Genomic DNA, 15,254 nt, shown 5'->3' on the forward strand with positions numbered 1-15,254 from the left:
TTTAAAACTTAAAAGAAGAATGAGACTTAGCCAAACACATCCAGATTTTGTGAGATGCTTTGGAGTCTATTGCTCTAAAGGGAGTTGGGCCCCATTTCAGGTAATGGAAAAGCATGATTTAGGTGCTAATTCACTTAGTGCTTGGAGTATTTTTGTCGTGGAGCTCAGTGAAATTTTATCATTCCAGGGAAAATGTGACTGTGATGAAATAAGAAAGAATTAATCTTATAAGTGGACTTTAATTATGCTCAGGAAATTGCATTTGAAGGTATTTTAGGTAGTATCATGGTGTCATTGAAACCTATCAACCAGTCATCTTACTATCACTGGAGTGAAAACCTTTTTACAAGAACCAGATTTTTGTTAACTCACTAAATGATCTTTATCTACATATATATATATATATATATATATATATATTCTTTTTAAGTAATGCTGGACATCTAGCAGCATTTGCAAATTTGTGCACGTTTCAAACTGTTCTTGTGCTTTCTCAGGCCTCCTTTTAAAATGCTCTGTATTTTTCATGCTGTCCAGAGTGCTGTGGAGAGCTGTCACAGATCTTATGCCAGGGTTTTACTGCCAGGTCAAATTGGAGCTCTCTGGGACAATTTATTGAAGCAGAAAGCCCCGAGGGCAGCTGGGGGTGGGAAGTGCTGAATCATTTAGGATAGGTTCACTTTGCACACTGATGGTTGGCTTTGGGGCACCTCCCCTGCCTGGTGCTGTGAGCCCTGGAGTGCTCTGGATGTCCACGGGAGCTGAGGGTCTTCAGCATCACCAAACCTGGCAGCTCTGCTCCCCTGTTTGACTTGGCTAGGTCTGGGGTACACCACAACACCCTCAGCAGCAGCAAAAAGTGGACCCTGGTGTCTTTTTGGAGAGGCACTGACAGGGAAACAACAGCTGCTGTGCTGCAGCACCTGTGGCCAAAAAAACAATGCTGTTAATATCCTGCTGGGATGGAGTGGACCATCTCAATCTTATTAAAAGCTCAGCAGTGTTTCCTATACATCCCACCCACAGATGAGGCTGTAGCACTCCAGAGCAGAGCCAGGACCTGATCCATGCCTGCCCAGCTGTTGGAAGAAACCAGAAGCTGGCTGGGGCAACAGGAAAAGCCCTCAGGCAGGTCCTAGGGGAGAACCATAACGTGGTGGTGACCTGCCACCAGCTGCTGAGGAGAGTTTCTCAACCAGGCAGGCTGATGCTCCCAAAAGTGTTAGGGCCTCTAGGGGTTGGATCCTGAAAGGGATTTGTTCCCTGCTCCAGTTTCTCTTCTTACAAGAAGGTGGGGAATTGATGAAGGTTGCTGATCCTCAGCAGCCAAGGTTTCTGGGGGCTGGGATCCCAGCTGACCCCCTTTCCCCCATGTATTTATCATGCAGAGGACTGAGATTGGGTATCCCTGGGTCTGGAAGCTGCAAGGCCTGTTTACAGCTAAAGCTGTGGGAAAGTGATGCAACTCCAGCTGGGAGGCTGTAGTAACTCATATCCTCTGCAAAATGACCTGGAGGAGAGGTTTTACATACACCTAATCTTATCATTAACTTATTTAGGACTTGCTTCCATCTTAGGGGGGGGATGAATCAGAAGTCACTCCAATGAAATCACTTGAGTAATCTGAGTGTCAATAGGATTGAGCCTGTTTTTTCCATGCTGTCCTCTTGCCCTCCTACCTGTGCAGGAGCCAGAACCCGCCATGGCAATGTTTCCTCTGGTGGCTGTGAGATCTGGAGGGGAAGGATGGTGTCCTGATCTAGGGCAAATCTGGGAGAAAACTTCCAAAAGAGGACCCCTCCAGAAAGCAAACCCACACAGCTCCTCCCCCCAGCTGGGTCGGGAAGGATTCCTCAGAGAGAAGTGGAAAGAACCTGTTTATTTAACAGGCACAGCACCCCCAGCACACAAAATGGACAATACTGGGTGACACCACTCTGTCACCTCTCTGAAAAAGATGACAAATTCAGAAAGTCTCTCTGGGGGTGGTGGCTCTGTTCTCAGTCCCTCCGGCCTGGGGCAGCTGCTGCCCAGAGCAGGCCCCGCCAGGCCCCAGGGTGCAAACTCTCGGTGTTTGCCAGGCCCCAGTCCGGAGCAGGCACGAGTGGTTCCAAAAAAAAGGAAAGGAAAAACTGTCCAGGTAAAAATTTGGTCTACTTAGCTAAACTAACTAATGAGCAGGAGCAAAGAGCAAGAGCAAAGAAGGAGCAAAGCAGAAGCAAAGAGCAAAGCGAAAAGCCAAGCAAAAAGCAAAAGCAGCACCATGTACTGCCCTGTCTGTGTGTCCCACCAGCTGTGGGGGAGCAGCTGATAACAAAACCAAAACAAAACTTTCACTCTTCAGAGCCAGTCTTGAAGGCACAGAACATCATATCCAGCATAAACAGAGCACACGAATGGGGATTCAAGCATCATCATGTCACCCTAGGACAGATGGGTAACCTGCACACCTGAGGCACTGACTCCCTGCTGTCCCCAGGAGCTGAGGCACGGGCTGCCAGCAGCTGGAGGCAGCGAGGAGCCACCTTCCTGCTGCTCTCTGTGTCCCCAGCACATTCAGGACCATGCAGAGAACCACAGGAGCAATAAGGAGATGCCTTCCTGCTGCTCTCTGTGTCCCCAGCACAATCAGGACCATGCAGAGAACCACAGGAGCAATAACAGTATAGGGTCAGGTACCCTCTTGAACCATCCTGTTAAAAACGAGAGCAAGCTCCCGGTACTAAAGTGATTTCAGCATTTATGATAAGAAAAAGAAAGGCCTAAAGCAAGGGGGCCCGTGGGCCGAGCAGGAGCGCTCCCGTCGAGGATGCTGCAGAGCCAGTGCTGGATCTCCTTGAACAGCGATGTCCTGATGTCCCAGATGGAGCAACATGGATTCAGTGGGTCGGAAGCCCCTTTTTATCCTGTTTTTTGTCCCTTTGGATTGGTTTCTTTTTGGATTCTTCATTTGCATGAAGGTTTAAGGCGCTTGATTGGCCCATTACAGTTCTGTCCAGGCTGGCTCGTGGTGCACTTTCCTTAGGTGTGTTATGGTACCTTGAGTACCGTATTTCTTACAACTCCCCTTTTAACCCCTTTTACAATATAATAACCAAACTAACAATACATACTTAACGATCTATCAACTATTTTACAGCAGTTTCTAGCCTATTTTTAACAATCCGGTTTTCCTGAGGCACCCATTGTGCAAATGAATCCCCAAAAGACTCTCGGGGTGTGGCCGTCCGTGTCTGCCAATGCCATTTGTGGGGATGCATCTGTGCTGCAGACAGAATGGTGAGAGTTCTGGAGGAAAGGAAGTTGCCAACCTGTAAAGTGGGTTTGGGAATCCCAAGCTAAAACAAAGAGCACCATCTCCTGGCAGCTGGGAATAGCTGGCACTGGTTGCAGGGATGCACGCCCTGCTGCAGCTCTCCTGCAGGCAGCTTTCTGCTCTGTCTGTCTAGCCCAGAGCATCTGGAGGTGGGATAGCTCAGGGCTGACAGCTCCAGCCTGTTATAGTAACCTTCTGGAGCCAGGTCTAATAAGCTCTTGGAAGCCTATAACACCCTCAAGATAGCTCAGCTACCCTTGGAGGCATAAAAATCAGCAGGATGACTTCTGTTGCAGCATTGGAAACAAAAAGGTTTAATAAAAGGCAAAATAACAAACAGAAAAACCAAGCCAGGTGCTAGATGTTCTTGCTCCAGGTAAAACACTTTGCAAAAGCAGTTAGTTTCTTTGTTCACGTCCTTTTCTAGTTAACTGCCCAGGCAGGACTTATTGGCTTCTGTCCAATTAGCTATCCTTAAGTTTGAGGTGAAGTCCCCAAGGTCCTGTGAGGTGGCTTTTCACCTAGTGGATGAGAGAAACTTCTGGGCTTCTTTCCTTTTTAGGAGAACAAAGGATAGTTTTTCCACTCTGTCAACAAGGGGCACATTCCTACACCAGACACTGAAAAAGGCAAATCCAGGGGACACTCGGAGCTGATCCAGTGGTGTTATCCACAGCACAGTGGTGCCTCTGTGAGCATCTCAGCTCTTTGAGCTCTCAGCCATTTGGGTTTCAAGCTCTGCCCGAGTTGGAGCACAATTGCTAAAGTGTTTTTGAGTTTTGTATGGATATTGAAGTGTTTGGGGTTAGAAAATTCATGCAGAAGGGTCTTGTAGAACTGAGAGTGTAACTCACAAGTGGTGCACTCAATATCCCTGAGGGTGGCCAGATCCTTCTGAAGCAGTGCATGATTTGGGCTGGGGTTGAGAGATGCCTCTGCCACTGGTGCAAGCTGCCCTTGCCACTGCCAGGAAGGTACCAGTGAAAGACATTGGAAAATCTGGAGTTTCCTGAGGTTTGGGGTGAATTTGAAATCAAGCAGAGAGGGAAGAACAGCTTGGTCTGGATCCAAGAAAATGGTATGCTTTGAATTTGGAGACAGACTTGGGACTGCTGTTCTGTCTGGGTATGGGAAAGAGGAGTGGAAAAGTGATGTAAGACTGACCATCTGCATAATGATCTGTATGGATACAGAAGAGAATGCAGTAAGACATTATGAGTTTTAAAAAGGAAAGTAACTGAGTTGGGGGACTAAAAGGATGCAATGAAACATCATGTATCAAGGTCAAAAACCAGGAAAAATTATTTCCCTTTTTTTCCCCTCATTTTTAAGTGTGAGGAATAAAAAGAAACCAAGGTCAAGGAAAGGCTTTTTACTAGTGGCTGATGACAAAATTGTAAATCTGATATAGAAAAGAGAGGCAGGACTGTTTAATCACTATTTTTGTTGTGCATTTGGAAGAAAGCAGGAAGATACATTTTCCTAGTGGTCATGCTGAGTGATAAAAATGAAATTGTATCTCTAGTTGATTAATTACTGTAGGTCAGGAATTGTTGAAATCAGACAGGGTGGACATGGGAGAGAGCTGGGAAGAAGCTCCCTGCTTCTGGGAGCTTTCATCCCTGCAGCCTGGGAGCAGCCAGTAATGACTCCTGAAGCTCAATATCCAAAGCAAAAAGTCAGAGCCAGCTATTTAAAAGACTTACAGGAAGTTGCTGGAAGCTGCTTGCTCCCACTGTTCTGCTTTTTTGTGAAAAGGTCACTGAAACCTTGATTCCTCCCATTGCAACCAAAAAGATTTTGTCTTCTCTGCACAGCTCCAGGCTGTAAAAGCTGCATCACCTAATTAAAGATCAGTTCTCCCCTCTCTTCTGGAAAGTTATTAATTTTGAGCAAATCAGTGACATGCAATAAATACAGAACCTTGCATTGAGGGGTTGCCAGCTTTGGGGAACTGAAATTTCACATCACAGAATCATGGAATGGTTTGAGTTGAAAGGGACCTTAAAGCTCATCTTGCTGCAACCCTCCTGCTGTGGTCAGGGACACCTTCCACTAGACCAGTTCCCTCAAATGTCACTCTGTCTGTGCCAGTGAAGATCACCAGAGCTGCATGTGGAGCTTGACAGGTTAATATGAAATAAGGTTTATTAAATTTTCTTGAAAGTTGAGCACAATATTCTGAAGTGATCAATTTTAATAAGGCAAAGAATACTCTAGTTGGGGTGAAAAAGGAATTGCTTTTATTTAAATCTGCTCTTTTTCTTGCCTGTGATCCTCAGCTAACTTCTTGTTCCTTGTTCCAGTGTGCTGCAGCAGAGCAGCTTGCCTTGATCCAAATTGGTCTTGAGCTGCCTTTCTTAAATTAAGAGCTACTCTGCATGGAACTAATGATTTCTAAATTATTTCCTGTATCAATTGCTAAATAGCTCTAAATCCAGTTCCACAGGAGAAGATTTCTGGAGCATTCACTTATTCTGAGCAAACAAAACAGTCATTTTCCAATTTTTTTTTCCTTTGCAGTTGATGAAAACACATGTAACTTGCTGAGCATCTCAGCTGGGCTGGAGTGATTGAATCAGACCCATTACTTCTTAGCTGGTTGCAGGAAGTGAAATTATTTCCCGAGGGCTCATGTTACAAGAAAGCACAACTGCTGCTCTCAGGAGCTGAATAGCTTTCCTTCACCTGAATTGGCAGGCAAGTTTTTGGGCAGTTTTGAGTGAAATCCAGATTAAAAAACCCCCAACCTTTGTAACAAGGGTAAATTCAGACCTGCTACTGTCATCTGTTATCGGTGCTATTCAAGGCTTCTCCTTCCCACGGATATTGAACCAAATAAACTTAAATTCAGAGAGGGCATTGCTTAATCACCAGGCTCTGAGCATGCTATTCTACAGCAAAAATCTGCTCAGCTATTATCAGTTTCCGTGTCTTTAATAGCCAGTCTAATAGCTGAGAGATTCACACTTCCCAAATGAGAGGCAGTTTTGGCAACGGCTTTAAATCAATCCCAGTGGAAATAGGGAGTTACATTAAATCCTATTAATTAGGCAATTTCAGCTGTCTTCAGTGCTTTTGACTCTGCTGTCGCCTTGAGAATTAGGATCCCCATATGTCCTGCTAATGTGAACCTTCCCTTTGCTCACATACCCTGTAACCCTCTCTCCTCCTCAACCCCAGCAGGAAATGCATTTTCTGGTTTCATTTCTATTTGCAAAGCTGCTGCAGGGTAAAAACAAAAAGGATTGTGATTGACAGTGATTCCATTCTAACTCATCTCCTCTGTTAGCATCTGCTACAGTACTGGGTTTGTACTGCTTGAAAATATGATGTTTGAAAATGTGATGTTTGTGTCAATGACTATTTCAGGGTTATTTTTCTTTCTGCTGAGGAATAACCTAAAGAATAGGGTGGTATTTTCTCAACCTCTCTTTATCACCGTGAGCTCACTTTATCACTTCTGTGAGCTGCTCAGGCTATAACTCCTGCTATGAAGCACCTGACACAAATGCATTAGAAACCTTTTCACTGCTCTATTGATCAGCATTGCTAAGAGCTGCAAACGCTTGTGCTTCTGGCTCCCATGTACTGTGGACAAAGCACAAATGAAAGCTGTGAGCAGCATCTGTGAATATTGCTTTGGCAGTGCCTTCAGCCTCCTTCGTCTCTGTTTGCGCTCCCTCTCTCCCAGCAATAGTGGGATGTTTGTAGGAATGGATTTTTGCCCTCTGATGGTGTTGTGACAGTGTATTCCTTGTGAGCAGAAAGTATTCCACAGCTATCTTGAGCTGGTCCACAGCCACTCAGGGTCAGTGGGGATTTTCTAGTGGATTCACTGGGCTTTGGATCAGGTCCAGGAGGCACTGAGGAAGCATTTAGTGAAAGAGCAGCCCTGAAACCCTGTGATTTAGACAGCCACTCACCCAGCACAAACAGTAAATTACAAACAGCAGATACTGGCAGCAACAGGCATGAATAGTCTGTAGTCAGCAATTCACAGTCTGGAATATGTTGGTGTAAACAGTGCATCAGATAATTCCAGCTAACCAACACATTTGTGAAAATCCAAGCCTGTTCATGGATAATTTTCAGAAAGGCAAGTTCAGCAAGAAGAGCACTGGCAAGGAATAGAACCTTTCCATTTTTGCTTACTGTTTATTTAGGAATAAACAGTGCTCTGGATATGAGCTCGTTGCAAGGCACTGGATGACCTCAGGTAGAACCTGGGTGTTGGGCAGCCCAGTTTATCCCTTATTCTGCTTTGGTTTCACTGTGGTTTTCCACTTGGGCTTCATTCTCATGTAGCTTTGCTTGGGACTGAGTTATTGGGAGCAGTGAGGATGGGATCTGCCTGCAGCAAGTCACAAAAGCATCTTGCAGCCCTGAGTGAGCTGGCAGGAAAACAGAAGGTGAAATTTGGAGTAGTAAAATATTGTATTTGCTGGGAACGCCCCGACAAAGGCAGGAATGATGAATCTGACTCCATGTTCTCAGAAGGCTAATTTATTACTGTATAATACTATATTATATTAAAGAATACTATACTGTACTAAAGAATACAGAAAGGATACTTACTAAATGCTAAAAAGATAATAATGAAAACTGGTGACTCTTTCCAGAGTCCTGAAACAGCTTGGCCCTGATTGGCCAAAGAGTGAAAACAACTCCCAGCAGAATCCACTGAAACAATCACCTGTGGGTAAACAATCTCCAAACACATTCCACACGAGCAAAACAGAGGAGAAGCAGATGAGATAAGAATTGTTTTCCTTTTTTTTTTTTTCCTGAGGCCTCTCATCTCTCCAGGAGAAAAATCCTGGGCAAAGGGATTTTTTCAGAGAATGTGAATGCCACAGTTAAATGTAAAGGTGCATAGATAGAGAGGAGGGAAAAAACCCCAAGTTCACATCTCCACAGTAACCTTCCCTACTCTGAGGCAAGAGCTTGCCAGGATGATAAATATTTCTATGAAAAGTTCTGTGCAGTGCTACACAGCAGTGAGAACACCCAGCTGAAGGCTGGGAATGACTGGGAATGGATGATTTTCCACCTGCTGGCTGCAGCACCCCTTGCTCTGTGCTCTCCTGTGGCAAAGGCCGCTACAAATCCCTGGCTGTGGAGATGGAGCTGCTGCCTGCATTGTGTGTGCAGGAGCAGCTTAGCAGGGAGGACTGCACCCAAAGCCAGGGAGGATGGGGACACAGGAGTAGGTAGCATAGGTAGGCTGAAAAGCAAAGAGTGGTGCTTTGGGTTGCTTTTTTCCCTGTGCTACCAGGTTTCCCCTTGTAATGGGAGGGACATGTTGTTCCCAGCCTAGAGGCAATCCGGGGAAAAGAAATTGCTTGTAAGACATCACAACACTGAGCAATGCAGAAATAAGATGAGGGAAATGATCACTCTGCCTTTGTGCAGGGCTTGAGGTGTGTGTGTGTCAAATCCAGTGAGGTTGTGCAGTAAAATAAAGCCTTCAGCTACAACTCTGAAGTATTACAGGGCAGAAAATACTGCTTCAGGGCTCCCTAAATGAGCTGCACATGCCTGATGCATGGAGGGCTGTGGGGAAAAGCAGTTGTGGTGGTGTTTAGAGATGGTATCAGTCTCTGTGTGTGTGAGGGGGAAGGAAATACTCAAATGCAAGTACCTCGGGAGCTTTTGCATAGACATGTTCCAACTTCTGGCTTTGCACCTGCAGCAATGTCCCTTTAGTTTTGTGATGAAATCTGCACTGTGTGTTGTGGTGGTGTTCACAGGGGTCCCAGGACGAGAGAAGAGATGAATCTTGACTCCATGTTTCAGAAGGCTGATTTATTATTTTATGATATATATATTATATTAAAACTATACTAAAAGAATAGAGGAAAGGATTTCATCAGAAGGTTAGCAAGGAAGAGAATGGAATGGAATGATAATAAAACCTTGTGTCTGACCAGACAGTCCGAGCCAGCTGGACTGTGATTGGCCATTAATTAAAAACAACCACATGAGACCAATCAAAGATGCACCGGTTGCATTCCACAGCAGCAGATAATTATCATTTACATTTCGTTTCTGAGGTCTCTCAGCTTTTCAGGAGAAAAAATCCTAGCGAAAGGATTTTTCACAAAATGTGCCTGTGACAGCATGTGGTAGCCCAGGTATGTGTGGAGCAGGTCGGGAGCCTCACATCCCTCGCAGGTGATGGGCAGAGGTTGGAGAAAGCCAGCCAGCTCCTGTGATGCTTCAGCACACGAGGGGTTAACAGGCTGCTCCCTCCCATAGGCAGCAGCTCCTACAGACATTGGCTTTGTTCCTCCTCCTCCTGTTCCCTCAGCCCCCACAGGAATCCTCTCTCTTCCACCTCCCTGGTGGGGGATCTCGCTGTTCCTGTCCTCGAGCTGTGCTTTGTATGGATGCTGCAGAGGGAGAGTGGCCGCTGTTTCTAATTTAATTAGCATTATCCCGAAGAGCTGAGAGCGTGGCAGAGGGAATTAGAGGCATGAAAATGATGCATGGGTTTAACCACCTTCATGCCAGCATGATTTCTAGATGATGCACACGGGCTACGGCTTTCTGAACATGTGGAAATCACTAAATGAGGATGTTGAGTCTCTGCCTTGGTGTTTCACAAATTTAAGGTTAGGCTACTCTTAAGAGAAAATGTAATCTAAATCTGCTTGCCAACTTGACCTCTCAATTTCTGTCCAGCAGAATTTTTTTTCATAATGAAAACTTTCCTTAAGATGAAATTTCTCCAGTTCTATGTATTCAAAAAGAAATTTTGGTTTAGTATTGGACATTAGATTTCTTTTAAGCATATGGGATGACAAGCCCCTGGGTTGGATTGTGAGGGATGCTGTGAGGTTGCAACCACAGGAAATTTTTATTTACAGGCTTGGCAAACATTGGCCAGGAATGCTTAGTTACTATCGGGATCCTTCTAGCTATTTTAAGATGGAGCAGCAGCTGGAAGCCTTGTGTGACAGATGTGCCATTATATTGCCCAAAGGCAGAGAAAGAGACAGTCCCCAAGAGCTTGCAAGCAAAGTCAAGTCTGGTTCACAAACCAAATCTAAGCTCAGCAGGGGGTGAGTGTGGCTTTGCAGAAAGCTTGATGCAGAAATCCTGCAGGCACCTGTGTCTCACTGTGCCTGTTTTTTGTGTGTTTGCTTCAGGTGTCACAGGCTCGTCACATCTCTTTGACTACGGCTCCACTGCCAACGGAGGGGACAACTCCTTCTACACCTCCCTGATCTCTGATGTCCACTACACCACCCCGAGGGACTCCACCTATTTCACAGGCATCTACCAGCAGGAGAACACCCCCATTCCCTGCTCAGGCAGCACAGAGGGGTTTAATGCCCTGGGCCATCCTGTTCAAGACGTGACTGGGTTTGAGTCCCGTGGCTTGTTTAGCTCAGACTCGGGAATAGAGATGACTCCTGCAGAGTCTACTGAAGTCGACAAAACCTTAGCAGATCCCATGAAAGTAGAAGCTTACAAATACATGGACATGAGTAGATCAGGAGAAATAAAGTACCAAGAAAAACACGACTCTGACTCAGAAGATGAGAGCCCAGGCCTTAGTGATAAGTACCGGGGAACACCCGTGGGGTCCAGCCATGCCGCCGAACCTCCACGGACACCTTCAGAGAGCACAAAGGCAGCCAAGGAACAAGACCTGCTGGAAGACAGAAAGTCTGCGGGTCAGCACAGTCCCTCTGTGGCTACAACCCCTGTCAAGATCACACTCACTGAGACAGAAAGCACCAAGGAAGCTGCCAGCAAAGAGCCGAGCCCGACTCAGCCGGACACCGGCCTGAAGCCGAGCCATGAGGTGGTGCCCACGGTGACGGTGTCAGAGCCTGAGGATGACAGCCCAGGATCTGTCACACCACCCTCCTCTGGCACAGGTAATGCTGGTCTTGGTGCAGGGCACTGAGGGTTTTGCTGCTCAAGAAGTGATTGCAGTTGTACCCTGCACATTGGAGAATTACCGTGGATTTTTGGGGTGAGAGAGGGCATTGACAAGTATCCATGGCAGGAGGTGTTTGTGCTCTCCTCTGGCACCAGTTTGTGTAGCCAAAGTGAAGGGGGAGGCAAACTGTTCTCCCCATCATGGCACACCTCAGGATGGGCTGTCCTTCTGTGTGGAAAGGGATCCAGGCCTGCTGAGCCCAGTCCTTAGGGACCTCTCCTCAGGGGAAGCAGTATCTCTGTGGGCATCACTGGGGTATCTTCATCTAGGCCATGGTTTGAGCTGGATCCTGGTGGTTTGGGGGTCTCTTGGTTACCCTGGCTGCCCTGATTCCCCAAGAGAAATGAGGCATGTGGGATCAGGGCAATGCAACTGACTGGGTTGATATTATGAAAATTTTAGTGGCTGGCTTAGCATCTCTTTGGCCCTGCAGAAAATAAGGTTAAATTGTTAAAAATCAGTGCTGTTTTCATGACAAAGTGCTGATTTTATAAAGTGCTGAGGAGGGAAATGCTGTCACCTCATTTACAAAGGGAACTAGAGGGACAAAGGGCCAGATTCTTTAAAAGACTCCTGATTGCTCTTGGGGGGTTACCAAAACCCCATGTTTATATATTTTTCCTACTGTCTGATTACTGCAGTAGTCCATAATATTTATTGCCCATTATTCCTATTATACACTGCTAAAATATAAAAGTAGAATAATCCTTTCAAAAGGACTAAAGTTCTGTGACAGAAAACCAAATTTTTAGACTGAAAATTAAATTTCCCAGATCAAAATCCTTTAACAATGAACATTTGACAAAGAACATCCGCAAGCTGAAACTTCCATTGCTTCAATTTGATTTAGAAGCATTACAAAAAAAAACAACTAGAATTTCCTTAAAATGGCAGTCTGGCACCCACACAAATACCTCTCCTTGGAGGAATATTTGGTTCCTACAGAAAAGTGAGGGAGGATTTGTGCACTTCCACATAGGAAAAGGAGATAGAGTCCACCACACTGTGAATTTATTCTGCCTGCATCAGCCAGAAACTTTAATGAATAGACTTTAGAGCCACATTTTTCTTCTTTTATTTGACTGAGTGAAATCACACACTGCTCCTGAGATGTGCCGCTGTTCATCGATTTACACTTTTTGCTACAAGGTAATTAAGGACTTCAGGCACTGTTACTTATTCAGTCCTGGTGTCTGTTCAAGGCTGCCTTGGGGATGCTGGGTATCCGTATCACATCAAAACTGCTTATCCATCCTATTAAGGAAAGAAGAAGGCATCTCTTTCTAGAGGCTGGCTCCCAAAGGGTGTTTCCTCTGGATTTTCCCTCCTTTCCTGCAGCTGAGAATGTTCCATGCCCAGACCCCACATTCATAAGTGATGAAGAAATTCAAAACCTGCCCTTGCTATTCCCATGCAGTGACCCAGCAAAGTCGTGGCTCCTAGATACCCCTCAAGCATTCTGGCAAAGCTGCCAGCACCCCCTGCTTGGATCAAGACTTTTGAAAACATTTTGCTTTTAATCTCTGGCCCTCATCTTTCTGGGGAAGGAAGATGGGGTCTGTCTCTGCGCTGAAAGGCCCTGGATATTTATCCACCTCCCAGTGCCAGCAGTGAATGTGACACCCTGCTGCTGGCCACAAAGGGCTGTTTTATTCACAAGGTGAATGCCAGGGCTGGGAGGAGCAGGGTGAAGCCCAGGGACAGCGTTGCTGTGTTACCAGGGCTGGAAGTCACATGCCTGCTTGGACTGGTGCCGGGTTCAGTCTGGCTCTGGGAGAAAACCCTCACGTGTTGCTTCCTGCACCCAGAGGAGGATGCAGGAGCTCCCAGTGCACCAGAAAATTCCCAGCATCCAAATGGGAGTGTGGTGTAAGAGCACCAGCACCTGAATCCTGTCTGTGGCCACAATCTGGGGTGCAAAAGGACATTTTTGTGTCATTTTTGTGGGTTGGAAACTTTCCTCCACTCCACTGTGGGAGCCAGCCCTGTGTTCACCTGCAGGCACTGTCCTGTCAGGGACCTCTTCATCAGCATCTGCTGGAGGAAACTTGGGGATTTATTTTCCTGGCGGCTTTCGTGGCTCCTCCCAACCTGCAGTGCCACTTAGTGAGCCCATCACATTAATAATGACTTTTAATTAGGAAATGAACACTCAGGATTCCAGAGGACAAATTTCCATGTGTTCTTGATGGCTGTGTAAATTGTGACTGGGGAATTGCAGTCAGAAAACGCAGACTAGACTGTTAATATTTTTGTTTTGTTTCAAATTTTGGGTGATGAGATAGTCATTATTTTTCTTAATATAGTTCATAATGATATTAATAATTACAGTAGAAAAAAAATAGTTTAATTCTTGAACGCAACAGACCTAAAAGCAGAGAGAATTCACCACTCGCACCCTGAAAAAAAACCAAACCCCAAATTAATAAAAAACCCCAACTAGTCAACAAAACAAAACAAAGAGAGAGAGAGAGAAAAGTGTCTGATCTGAAATTTTCCACACCTGAAAGTTAAAGTTTGGTAAAGCAGAACGCATGGGTTGTTAGGATCAGCAGAACCCAGCAGCCCATGTGTGTATTTGTCCCCAGAACAGACTGTTGGTGACAGTCTGATGCTGTCATGTGTGTCCTGAGCCCATGCTCCTCTTGACTGAGGATTTTCCTGGTTAAAACAACATTGTTGAGTCACTGGTCAAGCAGTGACCAGCACTGTCTTGTGCCTCAGCTTTTTCTTCAGTCAGTGATGCTTCTTTTATAGGGAGTACCTGCATGGGAGATGCTGTATAAGGTCAAGCTGTTATTGCTGCGAGTCATCCCAGGCAGGGAGACTTTGTGCCTGTGCTCCCAGTTCTCCTAGAGGGAAATGTGCTGCTGTGAAATCTGTTCTGTTGGTTCCTGTTGGAATTTTGGTTATTGAGAACTTTAGATTTTTTTATGTTGAGAGGTATTGAGAATATTGCATTTGATTTGAGGTTATGGAGAAAGTTTTTTGAATTGAATGACAGAATGAATATTATAGGTGTGTAGTTTGAATAGAAGTGTGTAATATTATATAGTAGAAAATAAGCATATATATATGCTATACTATATATATAACTATATATAGTTATATACTATAACTATAGTTATAGTTAAACCATATATAGTTAAACTATATAGTAGAAAACTTAGAGTTTAAGGTTTTAGAATATAGTCATATATATAAAGTAAGATGGAGCTTTTAGGGTAGAGGTTAGTTTTTTGTGGGTTTTTAAAAATAGATTTGGGTATTATTGTATAATTAGATAAAAAATTAATATTGATTACATTATATATTATATATAATTATATAGTTTTATATTAGATATAATATATATTTTTATTATTATTAAGTAATTGTATAATTATAGTGTGAAAAACGCCAATCGCTTTTTTTTAAATGTTAAAAGTTTAATAGTAATGAAATGGTTATAAAAATAGTAATATAATTAGAGTAATAAAAATTTGAACAATTTGGATTAGGACAATATGAGACAATAGAAACAAAGAGTTAGGGACAGTCTGGGTACCTTTTCTGGGCAAAATAAGCCTGAAAAAGGACCCACGTTAGCAGAGGATTAACCCTTAAAACCAGTAGCCTGTTGCATATTCATACACCTCATACATGATGCATAAATTCCATTCAAACACAGGATTCTGTCTGGTCAGTGTCAGCTTCTTCCTCTGAATCCTGATGGGATCTTCAGGGCTGAGCAAGGAGGGAAGAAGTTCATTTTTTTTTAATAAGAGAGCAATAAATTCTTTTTCTCTGAAAGATTTAGGTGTTCTGTGGCTGCTATCTCAGTGCGAGTCCTTTCTTTAGAAAAGTATCTTACATAGCATAGTTTCTATTTTAACATTATGTTATAACCTAAAACTATATTTAACACACTACTTAAGAAAATTTACACAGCATAACTTTCTAACATAACACATCTAAAATTCATTTTATTATTTATGAAAA

General features: G+C 44.4%; 1 protein-coding gene across 1 annotated transcript in view; it reads left to right on the forward strand.

The window, feature by feature from the left end:
- RTN1 (reticulon 1) overlaps positions 1-15,254 on the forward strand; it is a 123,923-nt gene that overhangs the window by 60,704 nt on the left and 47,965 nt on the right. Inside the window, exon 2 of the mRNA XM_030948681.1 lies at positions 10,471-11,208. Within this exon, the coding sequence (XP_030804541.1) occupies positions 10,471-11,208 (738 nt within the window). The remainder of the gene's footprint in view (positions 1-10,470; positions 11,209-15,254) is intronic.

The sequence above is a fragment of the Camarhynchus parvulus genome, chromosome 5 (genome assembly GCF_901933205.1).
Source record: "Camarhynchus parvulus chromosome 5, STF_HiC, whole genome shotgun sequence".
NCBI lineage: Eukaryota > Metazoa > Chordata > Aves > Passeriformes > Thraupidae > Camarhynchus > Camarhynchus parvulus.